This window comes from Lates calcarifer, linkage group LG13 (assembly GCF_001640805.2).
Source record: "Lates calcarifer isolate ASB-BC8 linkage group LG13, TLL_Latcal_v3, whole genome shotgun sequence".
Taxonomy (NCBI): Eukaryota; Metazoa; Chordata; class Actinopteri; family Centropomidae; genus Lates; species Lates calcarifer.
The window spans coordinates 2,079,474-2,101,394 of record NC_066845.1 but is presented as its reverse complement, the minus strand read 5'-3'; the positions used below and the strand labels follow the sequence as shown (position 1 = coordinate 2,101,394).

At 38.9% G+C, this 21,921-nt stretch overlaps 1 protein-coding gene across 1 annotated transcript in view; it reads right to left on the bottom strand.

Moving 5' to 3' along the window:
• Nucleotides 1-82: 82 nt before the first annotated feature.
• LOC108874602 (potassium channel subfamily T member 1-like) overlaps nucleotides 83-21,921 on the bottom strand; it is a 68,090-nt gene continuing 46,251 nt past the window's right edge. Inside the window, 16 exon segments of the mRNA XM_051075065.1 lie at nucleotides 83-3,375; nucleotides 4,310-4,394; nucleotides 8,912-8,974; nucleotides 11,087-11,384; nucleotides 12,389-12,517; nucleotides 12,615-12,698; nucleotides 13,031-13,132; nucleotides 14,073-14,184; nucleotides 14,516-14,650; nucleotides 15,208-15,279; nucleotides 16,429-16,514; nucleotides 16,516-16,602; nucleotides 17,150-17,255; nucleotides 18,482-18,695; nucleotides 19,673-19,908; nucleotides 20,016-20,165. Coding sequence (XP_050931022.1) covers nucleotides 3,255-3,375; nucleotides 4,310-4,394; nucleotides 8,912-8,974; nucleotides 11,087-11,384; nucleotides 12,389-12,517; nucleotides 12,615-12,698; nucleotides 13,031-13,132; nucleotides 14,073-14,184; nucleotides 14,516-14,650; nucleotides 15,208-15,279; nucleotides 16,429-16,514; nucleotides 16,516-16,602; nucleotides 17,150-17,255; nucleotides 18,482-18,695; nucleotides 19,673-19,908; nucleotides 20,016-20,165 — 2,080 coding nt within the window. The 3' untranslated portion in view covers nucleotides 83-3,254.

The window sequence follows — 21,921 nt, the reverse complement described above, 5'->3', positions numbered from 1 at the left end:
TCACATTAAGTGCATGTGATTATTCCACACTTCATCGTCTGAAGACCTAAGATAAAATAAAAACACGTTTTCATTCATTAGATCTGGCTGCATGCAGCATTTATTTGTTCATATTTCATATGTGGAGAAGTACACTCGCTTCTCATAAGAAATAGTACAAAATGGATCAACCCCTTTTTGACAATGACTTTAAAAACATAAAGTGGAGGTAAACATGATACGGAGGCTTCTGATAACACCAAGACGACATGCATGTTCCATTCATATAAATACACAGTATCAAATAATGGCTCCAACTTGCAAGCAGTTGACTTGATTATGGGTTTCTCTAGCAAAGGGACATCACGCTAGATGTCCTGCTAAATGTACAAAATGTATCATTCTTGGCAAGCTTGTATATGAAAACATGCTTTTTAGTGTTTACATGCCCCTTGTGGTATTGTAGGTAGTGATTTCTCTGTGGAGTGTTGAGATTTTTCAGAGGTGACGACCCAGGAAGACGTTAAATGAATGGGCCTGCGCACAGATTGTATCCTCCATCGCGGTCGCTCACGCTTTTCACTCCTCAGCTCTCCTGCCCTGTAAACTGACTCTTCTGAGGGGCCACTGAGCACACTGAGCACATTTCAGTTGGACTCTTTGCAAAATACATAGATTGTAAAACATGAAAAGAAGCTTATGCTGATTCCTTCAAAAAACAAAAACAAAATTGGCAGATTTCAAAGAGAAAACAATACATCTTTGATTATTTCATCTTAACTATCACTCGATATTTCCTTGACATATTAAAAAAATGGCACATGACAAAGTAAGCTTTGCAAACATCTGTAAGGGAAATCAAACCAGCAAAATGCATGACATGTTACTGCGCATTTGTCTTTGCTTCGCGAGAATGGTTGAGTAGTGCCTGCCGTGTTATACAGATTCAGATTAAAGGGTCATGCTGTTATGCTCTAGACATCCCCGCAGAGCTTAGTGCAAAAATAGTTCAAGTCCTCTTTCACTTTTTATCACACAGAAGAGACTGAAACAAAACAACAAACAATGACAAACAATGAATATATAAAGTTAAAGTATTTACAGTGATTGAACGAAACACACAGCCAAGTAATGATAAAATGAAAAGATTAAATACTGCAGTCTTATACACAATGTGTGGCCTGTACAATTTGGAAAGGAGAGCACTTCATTTTCAGCTCAAATATGTTCCAATACATTTGGAAATAGATTACAAGATAGAAATAGACTTAACTGTGCCTGTCAGTATCTGTGCAAAACTGTCTGCTACCAGTCCTTCTGCAACTCCTTAAGAGTCATGAAACTGGAGAATCAGAAAAAATGAATGTTTACTATCAACTTCAAATGGATTCAAGTCAAAAGAATAAAAAACACTAAAGCCTGACTGGATTTTGAGGGAGATACTGATAGTGATGTATCTGTTAATCGTTTTTTCGTCGTTTTGTTTTCAGTGTTTCATGTTGAGAGTTAGCTGAGAAGATTGATACCACTCTCATGTCTGTAAACATAATAAGACCCTACAGCCAGGAAACTTTTAGCTTAGCATAAACACCAGTAGCATAAGGAAACAGCTAGCCTGACCTTGCTGAAATATCCCTCTACCAGTACCTCTTAAGCTCATGAATACATTTATGGTTAGGGTTATGTTGCCCCCTGTTGGTTTGGCATGCTCCTGACAGATTTTTTTTTGTATAACGAAGGAGTTCTGATAAATTCCTGTGTACATGTGGACTGGGCCTTACTCAAAGAAAGCAAATAAGCATGTTTCACAAAATGTCAAACTATTCCTTTAAATTAAGCTATTAAGAGTTGTAACCATGTTATGTATTGAGTGAAACATTTTACTGTTAAAAATTGACAAAAATTAACACCTAAAAATAACTGTAAACAACAGAGAAAGTAAACAAGTATATTCTTAAGTTTAAATAAGAAGACTAAAGTATGTTTTAAAAAAGCAGCTTATAACACTTGGAAAATCAGAGCTACAATAAACTATACTGAATTATGATACTCAGTAAATGAAGTAGTGTGCACTTTATGAATAAGCTTAAATTCATCTCTGATTTCTGTTTTCTCAATAAGCTGATACAAATGATTAATTCAAAATTTGTATTGAATTTATCTCATTTAACAGTACTATTTTTGGCATTTCTACACTGCAGATGGCTGTTTTATGAATTGGTCAGGCTCTAGAATAAAAAAAAACAATAACACTGACATCACAAAATAGATGCAGAAGGGCACATAATGTACAATTCATTTAAATATATTTACAAAGAAATAGAATAAACAAAATGGCACATACAGTAGAGCAGACATAATCTGGGACTCTTAAAATAATGAAATAAATTAAACAATTTTCACTTTTCAACAATAACTACAACAAAAATTAGTTTCCAAAAATACAAGAACAGAGAAAGAAATGTTAATATGGCTGATAAAAAGTGCCACTACAGTGTGTATATTCACAGATGACAGTTGTAAAAAAGTTTGTGCTCATAAAGAAAAAAAATCCTGTCTGATAAAGAGAATACAAACAGTCAAAAAAAAACAAAAACAAAACATTTGTAATAAATTAAGGAAAGTGCACATGTACTGAAATTTCATGGTAAATGCTTGAATAGCTAGAATTTCAAAGCATTTATCCCTTGTCTTTAGAAAACATGAGAGTGTGGAGGAGGAGGGTGTAGTTGCCCCCGAGATTCGGTTCTTTTGTGAGTTTAGGTAGAAACAGGTGTAGAGGAAGTCGGCACAAGGGCAACTTCACCCCTGAGCAGAACGTGGTTGAGTGAAATGAGGAGTTGATATCCTGTATGTGCATGAAAAAATTCCTTTGACTGTCCAGAGACGTCTCATGACAGCAAACAAATCTCTCAAACCTTTGGTTGGGAGGAGGAAGTCTTTTCCAGTGGCTGCTTCTCAGTTTCAGGTTGTTTAGCGAGGGCGGCGTGTGTTAGTACAGTAGGCGTGTGGGGGTTGTCGGGGTCGATGATGAGGCACTCTTCATGCATCCTCCTGTAGCAGCTCAGTGGGAAACAGCAGGTCTCTCAGGGCCATCTTTTAAAATGTTGATTGTTTCATGTTCCTGGTCTGAGGCTGAGACACATAATGCACATTCACTATGGACAGCTGTGCTTGGCCGGAGACAAGCCTTCATCTGTGTGAGACAAACAAGCTCTGGTGGCCCGGGTAGGGCTTACAGGTTAAGGGTCAGGGTGTCGAGGACTGAGGAGGTTTCAGAGGTGAGTCTCGTCCCTTGTTTCTGTGCCAAAGTCCTGCTGATTTCTGGTGCTGCGTGCCTGCCCCACCTGTGAGTCCTCTGGCATGTGTGCCAGCGGGTCAGACCGAATAATGTATCTGAAGAGATCAAATCAACATTATGTGGTAATATGGAGCAATAACTGTGCACAAGGTTGAAGGATTAGTCCACAAATCTGGGTAAAAATTGAGCAGCAAACTTAAACGACAAATTACACTACATGTTGTAGCAGCCTAAAGGTCCAACTGTCTGACAGTGGACAGTGTTTCTAGTTAGTTCTGAATTAGGGATGACTAATTTTTCTGTTGGTTAAATGCTAATTTAAATTTAGATTAGCTGACCAATCTAAAAGCAAGAAAATAGTAAAAACTGAGCACAACATAACTGGGAATTAAGCAGGATCTCAGCATCTGCAGGTACACAATGTCATGTTGGTTTACAACGTTAGCAGTGCTAGCCCTTCTTTTGGTTGTGTTTTTTAGTATTTGGTTGCATTTTCAGTATTTGCAGCACAGTTCAGAAACACTGCTGATCTGTGCTGTAAATACAGAAGATTCAACCACATACACAGACCTGCTGCAAACACAAAAATGCCACCAAATACTGAACTGTAACGGTTGTGTTTTCAGTAATTTGCAGCACCGTTCATAATTTGGTTGTGTTCTCAGTATTGCAGAAAGTTATAATACTTTTTTTTCAGTATTTCCAGTGTGGTTCAGTAAGCGGTTGTGTTTTCTGTGTTTGCAGAGCATTTCAGTATATGGTTGCATATTCAGTATTTGGTTGTGTTTTCTTAACTGGACTGCTAATACTAAAACAAGCAACTCAAAGCTCAAATGTGCTGCAAAAACAGAAAATGCAACCAAACACAACAGCACATTAGAAAAAGTGAAAATACTGAAGATGCTATCAGGCTGCAGACTAAAAGTCCCAGTGTCAGATATTCTACATTACATTTAAAATGCCAAAACAACCTAATGCAGCTACTGGATAAATGAAAAAAGAGAGAGTGTAATATGCTCTGGTTCTTACACAATGTCGTTGAGCTCCAACATGGTGTCAGGGGGAGGATTGATGAGGACGTAGGACAGCGTGTTTTGGTGGTCGTTCATCTCATCTGTAAGAAGAGACAGAAAAGACCTTCAGAGCTGCTCTGGAGCCTTCCCTCATCCTCCTCCATTATACAGTACATCAGCCAGGAAATGAGCCCCTCTAACCACTTTCAACCTTTCAGTGGGGACAAAGGCAAAGTAACCCACGTACAGTATAAGACCAAGTGGTACAAAAATCTGAGACAAATAGTTCTGGGAATGCTCTTTTCCTATAAATGCTTGTTACAACTGTTAACTGTAACAATTTTAAAAATAGCAGTAACCTGTGTCAGTAGATGTATTTATAAATAAAGCTGACAATACAGCTTTGAAAGGGAAATAAACAGCCGAATTTACAAATCAAATTTTGCATTTCTTTCAATTAGCATTTTAATTACCAATATCAATATTTGGGAGTTTAAATAACCTGATAACAATAAAGTGACAGACATACTTTTTTCTTCCTAATTGTTACCAAGATAAAATTGAAGAGGACATTTTACACTTGAAAAATAAACAGTTGTTTCAAACCTATCCCATCGGCCTTCATTTACACCAATACTGATTTTTGTAAGAAGCTAATATCAGCCAGTATTTATTAGTATTTAATAATTTCCTGTGGTTTATAATAAGCACCAACTGAATATGCTGCACACCCACAACCTTAAAAGTATTCTGCTACTACAAATCCAGTCCACAGTTTGGTTAAAAAAAAAAAAAAAAAAACCTAAAAACTTAACCCTAACCCTAACCCTAACCCTTATAGTAAACAAATTTGTAATTCAAAGCTCTTAGAATTAGTTGTTTTATTCTAATAATTATAATTATATATACAATTATACTACCAAGTTGATTAAATATTTTGGTATAATTAAAATAATTAGCCATTGTTTTATTTGGAAATAAATTACTCTAAATGTGTAAATATTTAGTAAAAATCAACTGATTTTAGATTTGATTAACCAGAAATAGACTGATAATTGCTTAATTTTTATATCCAGATAGCTGTAAATTGTTTCCACATTAAACATTTATTATATCTACATTAAACATTAACAGTTGGAACAATCTTTTATTGCTTCCACAACGTGACTGAGCAAACCCTGTAAACTAATTTGCACAATTTCTCTTTGATTCCTAATCAATAAAAAGAAACTGACATGACTAACATTCATCCCCCAGATGAGTCATATTACTGTGTGAGAGCGTGTACGTGAGTGTGTGCTATGTATGTCTGTATGTTTGGGTGTTGAGTGCCCTCTGGCAGCAGCTCCTACTTGCGTTGCGTGATGGACAGAGGAAGGGAAAGGAGGGCACGTGTGTCTCCGTGACAACCCACCTGCTTGTGGCCCTTTATAAAGCCAGGCGGGGTGGAAGAGAGAGAAGGGCTAACCGTTACTGACAGGGCACTTTGTGGAACAAGGGGAGGCCCATGCTGCCTGCTGACTCAAACAGCACCCCATGCGCAGCTTCAGAACGGAGCCAACATGCAGACAGCGTCCGCGGCTACGCCACATATTGATCTCCATCGGCATTCATTTATCGCCCTGCGCATTCCACACTGGACCAACAGGCTGGTAAGGCGGCAGGTTGCCATGCCAACGGACAACACTCAGCCCGCAACCCACCCCCACCCCCCCACCCCGAGTGACATGTGACACACCCCCACAGACACAGAGGACATGCTCCAGCATCCGTCAGACTGTACCAAACGCAGAGCGACTCAAACCAAACAGAGTGAAGCAGAACGCATCGGGAGTGTGAGAGTGGAAGAGGTCGACCTGCTGTTACATGTGACCTGTTACATCCCCCCTAATCCACACTTTGGTACTGTAGACTACCCTGTGTATTAAATATGGATTATACCATGGCCACAGAAAATACTAATTTCTAATTGTGGCTCTGTAATCCAGGACATTAGATATAAACATTAAACAATGACTAAGTTTGCTGATTTTTGATGGTGTTTTTTTATACCATATTCTAGGTCATTGCAGCAGGCTACTGATCCAGACCTTCACCCATCTGATGAGTTTCACCTGCTGAAGACCAAGATAAAAGATAACTAAAGATGGCTGCAGAGCACGCCTGAGTCCAGCCCTCAGGCAGCCATTTACTGCAAAGGACATACAGGCAAATGAGGTATATTTAAGTAATTAACCTGTCTAATTATTTCTGTCCCCTGACATTTCAAGATTAGGTATCTAAGTATCTGATGTGGATGCAAACAGTGTAATTCCTTGTACTTCTTCACCTATGTCTGTCCTTGTCATGTTCCAAATGTTAAATATTATATTCAGCTGGTATTTAACGCTAAAATGATATAAAACAGTATTGTTATGTTTGGTTTGTTTTTGCCTTTTTCATATTAGATACAGTGATTTAGGAATTGTTAATGATAAGGTTGGTTTCTCTTGAGTAAGTTTGATTTGGTTTGCATTTTATAAAATATTTTTGCTATCCATTTAGACTCTCTGCTCACTATCAATCACAGCAGATGGTATTAACATCTGACTTGAGAGTGTCCTGTACAGTCAGACTATTGTAGCTGGTAGCATTTTATGTTATTGTGACAATAAATGTACTAAAAAATAAGCATACTTCAATTTGTAATCCTTTTTGCATGTTTATACTGTCACAAACACAAAAATATAGAGATAGAGAGATACATTTTTGCCAAATCATAAATGCCTTTTTTTTTCAGATTAGCTGAGGTAATCCATATAATCTTTCCATGTCTCCTCTGCACCTCCTGGTGGGAAATTATTATCCTAGTGTACACTTTTACATCACTGCTGCAAGGTGAGAGGTTAAACCACTGGAGGTCAGCAAAACAAGATCTTCAGCTGATTTTGGATTTTTTTAAATTAAGTGTGAAAGTTTAAAATCATGGTGATGTTTCATTAGAAATCTAATGAGCTGGAGTACAGAGCCATTGCAACAAAAATGTTTTCCTGTCTCACTAAATTGTTGATAGGAAACCATCTCTTTACAGTAGCAAGAAACAGTAACTGAACCCTTAGGAATTATGTAGTTATGTATATATTTGTCCTAAAATATGACCAGATCTTTATCGAAGTTAAAACAAACACAATCTACTTTAACTATATCAACTATATCAAATACATCACTCAAACATTCACAGAGCAGGTTGGAAAAAGTATGTGAATCCCTCGTTAACATCAACAAAAGCCAATTTGAGTCAAGAATTAGCAAAGCTGGAGTTTGATAAATAAAATAAGATTGGAGGTGTGTGTTTTTTACTACCAAAAAACAAACAAACAAACACACACACAAAACTCAAAAATATTTAGAGTTTGCTAGTTTACAAGTTTTCTTACAGGACTGGGATGCTCATACCAGACATCCTAGGAATAAGGCTGAGCTGAGTTCTGTGATTCCTCCTTAACACTGTGCAGGTCTGTTTTTCAGCACGTTATTGCTGCCAGAGGAGGTTCGACCAGTTATTAAATCTTTGCCTTCACTTACTTTTTCCACCAGTACTATGAATTTTTAATGTGTGTTCAGTCGAGATTTGGAAGATTTTAATTATGGGTTATTAGCTTAAGCACACTGTGTTTGTCTACACACATTTTATGACCAATTTCAGAGGGTTCACATACTTTCTCTTGCCACTTTAATCAGTCTGCAAACCATAGACTGCAGGCAACCACAGCAACAACACAAGTGTTATGTCTAACTAGCAAAACAGACCAAACTACAAACTTTAAGAAATGAATAACAATGTAAACACTGCCTGTGGCTGAGTGGCCATTGTATAAAGTGACACTACGTTCTGAGGTGTCTTGATGTACAACCACGAGGCGTTTCCTCCTCTCCTCTTCTTCATTTTCTACATCAGGACACCTCTGATACACATTATTCTTTATATTTCCTCTGTCTATATTTGTATTCTACTGCTAACCTTCCATCCACAGACATAACGCGTTCCGCTCCACTCTTTAAGCCATACTCGTAACGCCCTGCAGTACTCTAGCCATTTGGGACGTCACCTCACAGGAAACACAATGCAGAAAAGACCAGATAAAGAGAGAGAGAGAGAGAAACAGTAGAGAGAGAGAGAGAAATAGTAGAGCGAGATAGATTGGCTGCTGATCTACCACTCGTTCTGGCAGGACACACACATACACGCACACATACATACACACTACATACACGCACACACACACTCATGCAGGAAAGTTGCAGTACTGTGATCAACCAGCTAACCTGACAGCCTGGTCCCCTCTGTATACGGGTGCTCTGAAATGTCCTGCAACTCTAAGCAATGGCATTCACTGTTAACTTCAATGTCCTAATTTGCTCATTTATAATTAACTAGAAAATGTATAGTTTCCACAACAGATGAGGCAAAGTGTGAAGAACACAAATATCTTCTACAAATGAGCATTTCTAGTTCTGTGAATAAATTCAGTGCACTATTCTTCAATGGATGCTGGTGAAAGGACAAAATGTCTCTCCACAAGATGGACGTAAACCACTCACATGTTGGAGATGAGTTATAAAACGGCACACAGATTACCTTGCAAATATCCTAGATTTACTCGATTCATGACATCGCTCGCAGTGAGATTAGAAACATCCTCTACAAGCCAAAGGGAGGGAAGACAGAAGAGTCAGCGAGAGAGAGAGAGAAGGGAGGAGGAACAGAGGAAAAAGGGGGGGGGGGACAAGAAAAAAAGGGGGGAAAGAAAGATCAGGCAGGCAGCGAATGCATTTGCAGTTTCAAAAAGAATTCTTGAAAAAGGTGAGAGCAATGCAAAGAAGCCATGCGTTAGTGTGTATGCACAGAATCACATCCAAATTATTCATCTGTCACACGCTGCAATAATCCTCACTGACATTCATGGTTGTTAAGAAGATCTTGAGCTTTTGGGGTTCTTCCTGAAACGTATTTAATTGACATGTTACATAATATTTAGCAAGTGCAACACATCTGGACCATGATTCTGCCTTTTTTTTTTTTTCCTAAGCGTGAAGCTGGGAGGAAAGAAGAACTTAAGAAAAAAGAACTGAGCAGATAAAGAATGCAGGCAATTGCCATCTGATAAAATGCAATTGAGAAAAAGGTTTAGTGCTCCTGCATCTTCATGCATGTGGATGTGTTGGTATGATCATGACTACGTAGTGGTATGAATGATTTATGGCACACGGCAACAAGAGTTTGATGAGCGTGAAACTGATGTGAGAAAATGAGATTTTATGAAGGTTAATAATGATGATGATGATGATAAGTGTCATGTTAATGATCCCACAGCACCACATTTTAATAGTAAAGATGTAAGATGTAAGATGAGATAAAATGACTGGAACACAGATTGGAGTTTTGAATAAGTTTCTTGAATACAGGGCAGCTCTTATGGCAGAAAAAATCTAATTGGCTGAGAGAAGCCTCAGTGGACGGAGCAAAAGAAACGCCTTAACCATAAGTTTTGGCCTTTTTTGTGTTGATGAATGCAACCTAATTAGACATTTATCTAAACAATACAATGTGATCAAAGAGTTTCTAAAAGTCTGTATGCGAATGAAACCTCCTGCACCACTCACAGATGAATGGAAGCACAGACTGACCCATTTTCCAAGTGTGCTTTAGACTGAAGCCCTGGGAGAAGGACGGCCAGTAACAGAACAGCTAATTGAGGCACTTGTTATACTCAAAATTTCATGGAGTATACTTACTGCAACTCTGGGTATTACTGATTTCTATGCAAGATCATAGAGTTTTTGGCATGACACACACTCCTGATGTAAGTAGTAAAAACAGAGGTGCTCTAAAAGATGCTAAATGAGTTAAGCCCTGTGGACTGAAGTCAATCATATGATACTGTACATGATTCTGGGAATGGTGACTCATTTAAATTTGTTCTATTAGTCAGGTTTATAGTTGCAAAACCACTGTGAGATCATGTCATTAGGGCTGCAACTAACAATTATTCAATCATGAGTCATTAGCCATCTGAAAATTATTTCCGTAATTTCATTGTTTAGCCAGAAAAATTCCAGAAAATTGCTAGGAAAATTGGCACTCACATTTTCCTACGTTCACATATTTAAATATGCATCTAAAACTCAAATAGACTCAATTTACAATGACTAAACACTGTAGAAACCAGCAGGCATTCACAATCTGGAACCCGGTTTTGGCAGTTCATTTTCCATCTATCAACTCATTGATTAGTCAAAGTATTGCTGTCTAACGGTAAAGTCGACTGGCTAATCGACCTAAACTGAAGTTCAACCTAACCACACAAGCTCACAGCTACAGGTAATGTTAGTAGCTAGTCTGCTGACCTTTCCTAGCTATGACCATGAATATAAAAAGAGCAACCACCATAACTGAGCTTGTTGGCTTCACCCACTGAGGTTTAATTCAACCAAAGTCAGTATTTCTGCCACCAGAGCTGCTGTGACCTTAACATAATGTTTAGAGAACAGAGACTCCAATCTGCAATAAATAAACATTATCATTTTCATTATTATTAATTTTCAGATATAGTATGACTAAGTATGATTAAGTAATTATAAATTAAATGAAAATACATAAAAATCAAAATTAAATAGTTGTTAATGATCACCTATACTGTATTTAGTCTTGTTTCAAAATTACTTTTGATTACATGTTAACTTTCATAACAAAGCCAACACACTGACCACCTATCACGTCTCTAAGTATCATGCCATCAGCTGTTCTACTCACCGTATCCCACGGTGGGCAGGCCCAGGTGCTTCATGCGATTCTTGACCAGCTCGGACAGCTCCTGACGCTCGGAGCGTCGGTACAGGTTGAGTCTCTGCTGCGAGATGCGCTCTGCTCGACTTGACGGTTTGACGTTCTTCCTGCTGAGTCGCCGTGCCCACTGCATGCTCTTCTTCCTCAGCAGCGGGTGTTCCGATTGGTCGCTTGTGGTAGAGTTCCTGTGGGCCGTCTTCTCCTTCCAGGACTCTCCACGCTCCCGATGCTCCTCACCCTGCTCCACGTTGATGGACACCTGAGACTGGGAGAAAGGGTGGGCACTGTTAATATGGATACTGTGTGTGTTTTTAAAGAGATACTTGCATGTGTGACATTAAAAACAAACTTCTAAGCCCTATTTTCAGAAGCCTTCATTACCAGAAAATAACAGTCATGAACTTTGGATATTGATGAATGCCAGAAAAATGCCAGAAAGGAATTTTTCATCTCTGCTTGCTTTAAGCAAAAAAGGTGGTGAAATATCCAAATTAAAAACAAGCATGTTTTGATCTTACCTGTGCATAACTGTCCTTGCACTGAAACAAGAGAAGGACAAACAGACATCCAAACAAAAAGAGATGCAATGAAAGATGGGGGCATCCAAAGCAAACAAAATTATTAAAAGCCTCAAAGGTCAGCACATGACAGTAAATATGGTGGATTTCCTGTTTTATTACTAATTACCGGTGAGAAACACTACACTAGCCAGCACAGGTACATTTTTGGTTGATGTGTAGTGAGTTTGTTTCTTATACCAGCCACTTATATGACCTGATTTTTATGTGAATAATCATGCTGGCTAGTAAACACAAAAAAACTGTGGTATCTAAGGAAACATGTTAACTCCCTTCCCTGCTGTCATGTAAGTGTAAATAAAAGGAAAGCACAAAGAAAAAAATTCTTAACAGAAGCAAACAGAGGAAAGAGATGCATAAAGAATGGTTAATAAAAGGTAGGTAGACAGGAGGAGGAGGCAAGATTGCCAATTAGAAGGAATATATGAGGGAAAAATTGGAAAAAAAAATGAGGACAGAAAAATGGAGAATTAGAGAATAGAACAAAAGAAAGACATTATAGGAGAAGAAGAAAGAATAGAGGGAGGGAAAATTAAAAAAGGAACTAAAAGCTGTAGGTGGAAAAGGAGCAAAAAACCCTTAAAGAAGAAGCCAGAGATGCAGCACGGCCAAGGCCAAACCGGAAGCCAAAGCTGAGGCCAAACCCAAAGGCAGGAATCTGATATTAAATATCTGATCAAACTGAACTTGCCTCTGAAGTTGAGAACATGTGCGACTCGGTGCGGTAGATCCCTATGGGGATCTCAGCGCTGGAGGAACAAAGTTTCTGAAAGAGTCTGCCGTAAGTCCTGATCCACAGATCCTCCTCGGTGATCTTCATCTGAGAGAGAATAATGATCCAGTCGATGCACACCACACACTCATTTACTCAAACTTATATATCAATTGCTATTAGACAAAGGAGCATTCCCACTTACAACACACAGGTACCCAGAACCAGGCGTGGTGTCCAGGCCAAGAAGAAGCCTCGCAATGGCAATCATGTAGTCCTTAACAAATGACTGTCAAAACAGAGGGAGATCAAGAAGTCTTAAGCTAAGCTGCAAACAACTTGAACAACAATTAGTTTCAGACATCTATCTTCATCTGACATAAACCTGTGTTGTTCATTCATTGCCTGGAATCATGTAGTGACAATAATTTTCCCCATTATGTGTATCTGTTTCTAGAAAAAAAAAAAAGAGACTTCATTCCATTCACTCCAACCTTCCAGCTCTTTCCTTAACTAGCTTTAGCTGGTGTCCTGACTGACGTGTGCATGTCTTAGGTCTGTATTTATCTTGACTTCTTCCATAATGAACCAAAGTTCAACCCCAGAAGTCTGTCATCCCACCTGGTAAAGCAGCGTATCCAACATGCTGATACTGAACACCCTGCCTGCAGCGAACGGCAGCCGGAACATGAAGGCCAGGTTGGAGCCCTTATCACGCTCTATCTGGAGGGAAAAACACAAAAGAGTAACAAAAAAAGATTTGAGAAACAGAGAGACACTTCACTTTCACTTTTTTCTGTGTATTTAGTGAGCTATAGCTCCATCTTCAAGGAGGACTTATGTGGAAATGAGAAGGCCTGTTGGTTTTCACCTATGAAAACTTACTGACTTGGGTTGATTGACAGACACATTTTAAAGGATTATAAAGGTAAAAGCTAATATTGTAAGTTAGAGAAAAAATACAGAAAGGAGAAATCAGCTTTGATCAAGAATCAGGATCCTACTAAAATTCACAAACATTAGTAGAAGGTTTGTTTATATACTGTAAGTTCCTGACCACATCTTTATCAGTTCCTCCTGTGTCTCTGTGTCTCAATTTACAAACCTTAAAATAACATATAGACACATAAAGTCCTGTAAACTGACTTTTTTCAGATCCATTTCACTCCCCATCTGCTGTAGCTGGAACAGATTCAGTATGCATAAGGAAAGAGAAAAATGGTGTTTACCACTAAATATGCCAAACATAATGATCAACATTTAACAAGACTTTGCCTCAGTCCATGTATCTGTTCAAGTGTGATTTTGAGACATTTTTAGCGAGCAATAAGAGTTAAGAGGAAAAATAAACCATTATTCCCTTAATCCCCACTCATACTACACAGGAGCACCTGGCAAAGACAAATCAAAAGCATTTGAATATTTGCAGAAGGGGAGCCCTTCTGAACAACCCAAGGTGCTTACAGTACAAAGGCTAACCTGATTTTAAACATTACACTGCTACAGATATCCCTCCATTATCCAGCCCCACTGTCTTTTGAACACATTGGATGAAAAAGATAGATAGATAGATCCCAGAGGTTTTTTCTTTTCAATTTAAGAAAGAATAATGAGTCAAAATCAGAGAAGCTTATAATGGGATCCTCCTATATGAACCACTGACCTTCTCCAGTTTGGAGAGAGCGAGTGAGTAGCAGTCCTTTGCTCGGAACTGCATGAACCTCATGTTGGATGGGTGTGTGAGCTCAGTGATGATGCTGAGGCTGGGGAACAACCTGAGAGCGGTGGAGAGAAAGAGAGAGGGATGTCACTGGAGAGATGAAAGGCTCTGTGCTGAGGGGAAGAGCTGGTGTGGCAGTGATAAATGCTTTTAATTTTAGCTGTTAAATAAAAGAGGAGTTTCAGTGCTTTGGCAACTGTAGTTTATATGTGAAATGAACTCATTCTCCATTCTGGCAAAGTCTGACGAACAAGTATTTACTCTCTGGCATCTCACTGAAAACAGATAAAGTTAATTAAACAGAATCTGGTGCACATTTCATCCAAAACCTGAAGGTCCAGCTCGTAAATAAACATCCACTGACAGTATTAGTTGTTCTCTGTTACCTGAACATAGTCTGGACATTGACAATGGTCTTGGCATCTGCCATGTAGTCCTCCTCTGCGCTCATGGTGCTCTCTTTGTCCACAACCACCAAGTTGTCGGCGTAGATTATGCCACATTGCAGCAGGTTGTCCAGGCTGGTGCATTCAGAAAACAGTGTTTATTAATTTATCAGGAAATATGTGCTCTTGATAACAATAGCATAACAACAATCTGTAATTTTCAACACATTCAAACCTGCACCATCTACTTCTACTTTAGTTTGCAATTTCCTACACTTCCTAGAATCACTCTGAGCAAGCTGATGAATCTTTATCTTTGCAAAAACTAGTTCTTATGTTGAGATTAGCTCTTACTAAATCTATCTACTAACTTCCAGATGTCACAAAAATGCTTTTAACATTCTGTTAAAATGGTTGTCTATATCTTTTTTTAATCCCCTGAACATCATTGCACAGCTTGAGACTAAAGAGCATCCCTTTTTTTTATCCTCTAACACCAAATACATCATTTATTGTTTAAGAGAAATTTAAAATCTTCTGAAATTATTTTTTTTATTTTAACATAGCTGTTTAGTTATAGACAATTGGTTTTGCGGGTAGTTGTATTAAAAAAGCAAAACAAAACACTGAGATGAAGATGATCATTAAATTAGTTGATCAAATGAGCAGATTTTAAAAATTCAGACACATACTTATCGATAGTACCAGCCATGAAGTAAACCATTGGAAAGCAGCAAATGGCCTCTAAGAAGTGGTTGTCTGGCCTACAGGAAACAGGAAATGTCACGAATGAGCATCCAACATTAATTATCTTTGTAAAACCCCAGTGAAACATTATGACATCGCTGCTGCAATTTCCTGACATTTGCTCACTGAGGGATTTGTTTGAACTGTATCAGCTGATGGCTTATTAGGCAACAAGAAGTAAGTGTATGCTCAGTTCTCCAATGCAATGGGAGGATTTAACTGGTTGCTATGGAAACTCCTGAGGGTATCACTTAGCCAAAGCTTTCTTGGCTCTCTGTCTGTGTAGTTGATCTGTTTCAGCAACCGCAGAGATTTGGCTGAAGTTAATGAAACCCACAGTGAGTTAGAGCAGCAGAAATGTATACATGTCCTAACACACAAATAGGCTTTCATATGCAGAGAGGACTTTTGTTTATGAATAATGCAAAAGTGATTTTTCCTTTATCTTAAAGCAAAGCTACGCTATAGTTCTAATTTTCTGCTGAAAGCAATTTGGTAGTTGCAAACATATAAAACAGTGGTGCATCCATTTCAAGTCCACACGTGTCAAGAAACAAATGCAAATTGTGCACCAGCACACAAGCAAACAAGCTTAAATCTGTTTTCATCTTTTGAACTTCAATTCAGCTTTCTGTGTAGAAAACCGCTTTTTATTAACAGTGTATCTCGGGGCAAGGTTAACCCATATGTTCTTCAAGCACAACATCTAATTACTGACTCTACTGCAGGCAATTCTGTCACAGAAAATGTTCTCATATTAAAGTACTGGATTACTTTTTATCTATGACTCTGCAGTGATTGAAATAATGAAATAATACATGACACAATTGTAGAATCGGGTTCTGTGACCATCTGCCACTACTAAACCTATATCAACATTAATGTACAGTGGAGGTGACATCCATATAGCAAAGGAAAAGCTTGCTTTATAAGTTGCTAAACTGACCCATATGGTAACCATGTGGCAAATTAGAGTAATGTCTCATCTTAACTGTGTTGTATGCACATAATTATGTATGGAGGTAACACGCGTGTTAGAAATGTAACATAAAGACAATACATTTGAGTTTTTGATGTGATTATTACAACTTCAGTGCTTTTATGATTCATCACTGTAGTAGTAAAAACAGAGACACTAGGTTAGACAGGAGGCTGAAGAGTCTTACGGGTAGTCCAGCAGCAGCACTATGGGGTTGAGCTCCTTCCTGGGCCGATAGTAAGCGCGCAGAGGTACGATGAAGTTGTAGAGACCAGTTTCCTGCTGTCTCTGCAGACACTATAATCAGCTTATTCTTGAAACCGTACGCCTTGGCATCCTCAAAGCTGTTATGTGTGCAGCCCTGGATGGAGACAGACAATTCAACCAGAAGTCCGCCAGGTTTTAGTTGTGCTGAATTCTCAGCGGACACACATTACATAACAGTTCTTTTTTCATCTTAATAAAAAAGGGTTTGAGAAAAAGGTAAGGTAAGTTCAAATTCTGGTAAGACTTTATTTTAGGGGTTGTGTATTTTACATCACTTTCCTGGAAACCATCCTCATAGTAAAATAAAGTGACTCAATGTATTTGTTAGTCTTTCAGGAAACTCAGATGGATCGATGTCTGTTTTTCTCTTACCTACTACATAAAAACTCTGAATGGGTACTTACTTACTTAATAACCGAAGCAAATAACACTTTCTCTATTTCCCTTATGATTAGTACCAAAATATGCTAGGAAATATCTGTGTAATTCAGAGTTCAGTACCAACTGATGCTTAAGAAATTATGAGGAAAGTTTCTATGAAATAAGCTGTTAAAAATGGCACCCATAAAATAAAGCACGGCCCAGATTTTTTGTGGCTTAGGTTTGTGCTGTTTCTGTCTTTTCCCACAGGATGAATTCACCTTGTCGAGGCGAAGGCAGCAGAATGGAGCTTTCTGTGGCAGGAGGTGGCACAGAGTTGGAGAGCTGCCGATGTAGGGCGAGTTGGGAGGGTAGCCCTTCACAAAACTGATGGAAAAGAAACAAGAAATGTCTCTGAGAATAAAGTCCTACATACTTTAACAACACTGCAGTGTCAAAGAACTGGAGTAAAAACCTTCACTTACATATTGCACAGACAACACCTTTTTATTTATATCAGATGTCTACCAGTAATGCTGAGCTGAGGGTTTCCATCCTCTCCACTGTTACTTCAAATGAAAAATGTACTGGACTGTACTTTATGATATAAATATTTCAACCTCACAAAGCATCCCTGAATGCCTCCTCAGTTTGTTAGATTCTGCAGCTGTTTTGTTCAAACTGCTAATGTTTAAAATCCTGAAGGGACTCGTTCCTGTTCAGTACCGACTACATCAACAATTACAATGTTTCTGTAGTCTGTTTAGTTTTAATCATGTCTCATTTTGTGTGTCAATATGCTCGTGTGTCCGCTGATTTGTAACGTGTCAGCTGCAATTACCCTAATCAGGTTCACGGTGCCCTCTAGTTTCCCAATAAAACATTCTGACTTTGTTTAGAGAAGCATCTGCAACCTGATCACCACAAGATGGCACTGTGGGTCCTTGAGTTTTAGTTCCTTTCCAATCACTGCCCCTGAAAACTCTTAAAGAAGAAAAACTACTCAGGCGCCATGGGGTTGCAGTAATAAGAGGCTCAGATGTTAGGAGGATCCTGTTGTGTCCAACCTTATGAGACCCACTGAAGTCTGGGCCCAGCAGTTGCTGCTCAGATGGACTTGAATGGGCTGGGATACAGACCCCCAGTCTATCCTGAACTTATCTCAGCCTAATGAAACCACATAAAGAGAAAGAAAAGAGAAGATAAATGGATTCCTCTGAACTATCGTGGTGACTATCTGTCTGGTCAACTGATTGATGAGATTTGAGGGGTGAGGATTTATGTGAGGACACACAACATGCACTGACCTTCCTGTCATGACATACACATTAATCACTGCCACATCGTCACCTGTGAAAGCATCATGACACACACATTACACGCTTATTCCAGACCCATCCATCTCTCCTCCTACAACCACTGAGGCATTAACTGGAGGGCAGGTGACATCCATCAAGTATAGAGCACAGGACGTTTGCACTATAAGGACATTTCACTTTTTTTACTGCTGCATGAGCAAGACATACTGTACACTACAACGCCACCAAATCTCTTTGGGTCAATAACAACTAGGCCCCTCTGTCTTACATTTCAACCACAGCCAATTCACTTACTCTGACCCTACAGAGCCCTCCTCATCTGATTGGTTGGTCTCATCCTCTGATTGGTCGCTGAGGAGGTCACAGGGAAGAATGGCGGAGGAGTCGGCGATCTCTAAAACAGGTGCGATGCTTGGTCTGCGGCTTCCCGCTCCGTTCTCCGTCGGCAAGGTCAGTTTGCCGCTTTCTTCTGGGGGATCAGGGTTCTGGAGATCTATGGCTACAGTGCCTGAAAATAACATTATTATAACGTTATTGTATCTATACCACTGAGAATTAAACTATAAGGCTATATAGAAAAAGCATGTGCAGCACTTTTAGTGAATGTTTGTACATAAATGCCACAATGAACTCATGATTGTGTTATCTCAGACAACATTCTTGTGCTGGAAAATGCTTTTTCATATTGCATATAATATAGTCCATGTTTAGCTTGCTCAGCATCTTAGCTACCCACATTCCTATCACCTTATTGAGCTCAGCTGTTTGACTTTGAGGAGAAAATGTATTGCTTTCTGAATCACAGAATTGTACTCTCCAGCTACTCCAGCAAATGTCATGCAAACAGTATTGACATTGTCAATAAATATGATACTAACTTACATCATATTAGCAGTTTGTAATATGATGTATGATATATGCACAATACATATATCATGTATATCAAATACATGATATAAATATACAAATATACAGTGATTTTTCAGTTTTTAAAAATCACAAAAAATTAAGATACGTGTTAGTTAAACAATAATGAAATATCAATGTCATGTATAGTGTATAACATACTATAACTTGTGAATATTTTAGAAATAGTAAATAAGTGTAAAAAAGTGATGCACCATGCACAAACTTACCATAAGAAGTGGCCTGATCAACTTTCACAGGTCAAAGAAAAAGCACAACACAATAATGTCAGCCGACAAAGTAAAAAAGCATGTAAGAAAAGATTCATGCATAACAGTCAGCGAAAGCATACAGTATCACCAAGGCAGCCGCCATTCAGAAATGTTCAATGTGAGTGCAGTTTAGAGTAAATAAACATCAACAAAGCATCCATTTTCTCTTCTTACAAGGAAACCCTTTCAACCAATCAAATGTGAGGCTCTGTCTGCACTTGTGCAACTACAACAATATCTTTCTTTGTCCTCTTTTTTTCTTTCTTTACCAACATATTTTTTCTCTGCGTCTGGTTTTCACCCTCACCCATGCTAGCGATGATGCTGTGCACAGGCAGCCTGGAGGGGGCGTCGTAGAGGCCAGTGACGGGCAGACCTTTGCTGTGCTTCTCCTCCTGTTTGAAGATGAAGGCCGAGTTCTCCTCCTTGGTGATGTTGATATAGTAGCAGGTGTCAGTGGCGGCCATGATGTGGCGGGGGCCAGGGTTCAGGAGGATGCTCTTGTTGTCCTCCCTCTTCACCCCGATCAAACACACACCATACCTGGGATGTAAGAGGAAGTATACAAAGTTTTAGCTTCACCAACTACTGTAATGAGATAACATATTATGATAACGTGCCCAGACTGAGATGATGCAAGTTTTACTGACTTCTTATGAGCATGGAAGGAAGCATAGGTGAAGCTTTTTCCATCGTACTCCCCAAAAAACTTGCTGTCACACAAGCGGATATGGTAGACCTCGTTTCCCGAGCAGCGTCCGTACATCTTCTGCCACTGTTCTGGTGACAGCTGCCCCTCCCTGGAAACATATCATCAGAATACTTACTGTCTGAATTACAGTAACATGAAGAATCACACTTCCAGCATAGACTACTTGCAAACAGCCTATTTTAAAAGAAAAATAGGATTTATGCTTGAAATAAATGTCAGAATCTAAATATGCTACCATCAACTATGGCTCAAGAGTAATTTAAAGTCAGAAAGCACCTTTAAATCAAATGTGACTTTATTTGCAACTCAACAGCTCTCATCTCCCCCCAGACTTCTAAATCTACCTGACCTTTTGTGACCTTTCCCGACCCTGTACTCCCCAGCCTCCTATATTCTACTCATGATAATGAACTAAAACGAAAAGGCTATGAGGTCATTTTATTTAGGCAGTTGTTGTACTTCATGACTTGATCCCTTTGATGATGCTTAATTACACACCTGCCATAGAGCAGTCTATTCCCATTCCCGTCACCTTCACAGCTCCAAACCAGTCCATCCCATGATGGAAATTAAAATGGATGTGCTGTGTTTCTGCTGTGCCAGCAGTGAAAATACAGTGGTCACCTTGCAGATAATGTGAAAAATGCAGCCAGATTTATAGCCTAACCAGGAACAGTGTAATGTTTACTGACTTGACAGTGACAAGTTTCTGCAGAGCTACAATTGTCAGCTGTGCGGAGACAAAAGCCACGTAGAGTCTTTAGAACTGTAACAACTCTGCTGCAGGAGTATCAGTCATTTATCTCTAATATTAATAACCAAGTGGGACTGAATCTGTCCACATGAATAATGGCACAAAAGGATATTAAACATTAACAGAGCACTCAAGGCTAGGAGGATTGAAAGTTTATTTAATAAAAGCCTCTCAGAGACGTTGAGCCGCTCTGGAAGGAGAAATTATATCACTGGTTGAGTTAAATCTCAACAGACAAAGCCAAAGTATAACACTGGTTTTCAATAAGTAATGCCAAGGTGAGATCCAAGGAAAGAGTTTAGCTCTTTTTCTACTGATTAAAAACATGTCAGAGCTCTAGGGTCACTAAACAGTTCAGCTGACATTTCAAGAGAACTGTGGCAGCCTACATTCGTTTACTTAAGCACAACATGACCATGAATAAAACCCAGCTGAGATTTTCAGCTCTTTCCATAGATGTTCAATGTGATTCACATCAGGACTCAAAGCAGGCCACTTCAGAATGGTCCAATACTTTCTTCTCATCCATTTTTTACTGCTTGTACAATACATTTTTGATCATTAACCAGTTGGAGGAGCCTTGACCTGTGGCTGAGTCAGAGCTCTTTGACACTGGTATTTTATGTTTAGCTCCAGAGTGCCCCAATAATCCTCTGATTTCATTGTGCTCTGCACAGATGCGAGGCATCCTGTGCCAGACACAACAAAGAAAATCCATAACATTACTGAGCCTCCTCCATGTTTCACAGTGGGGATGGTGTTCTTTTCTTTGAAAGTGCAATTTTTTACTTCAGTGAACACAGAGTTGATGTGACTCAGCAAAAAGCTCTATTCTCCCAGAAGCATTGTGGCTTGTCAACATGCATTTTAGCAGATACCAGGCTGGCTTTTTTATGCTTCACTTTGAAAAGTAAGGTCTTCTTGAATCTTCTTCTGTGGAGCCCACTTTCATTCAACATATGGTGCAATGGGACACTGTTGTTGTATCTTGATCTTGAAGGACAACTTGTACTAAGCTTTTCTTGGATCTGTTTCCACCATTTGAAGTGTCTTTTTGAGCAATATGGGGTAAATATTCTTCTGGTCACTA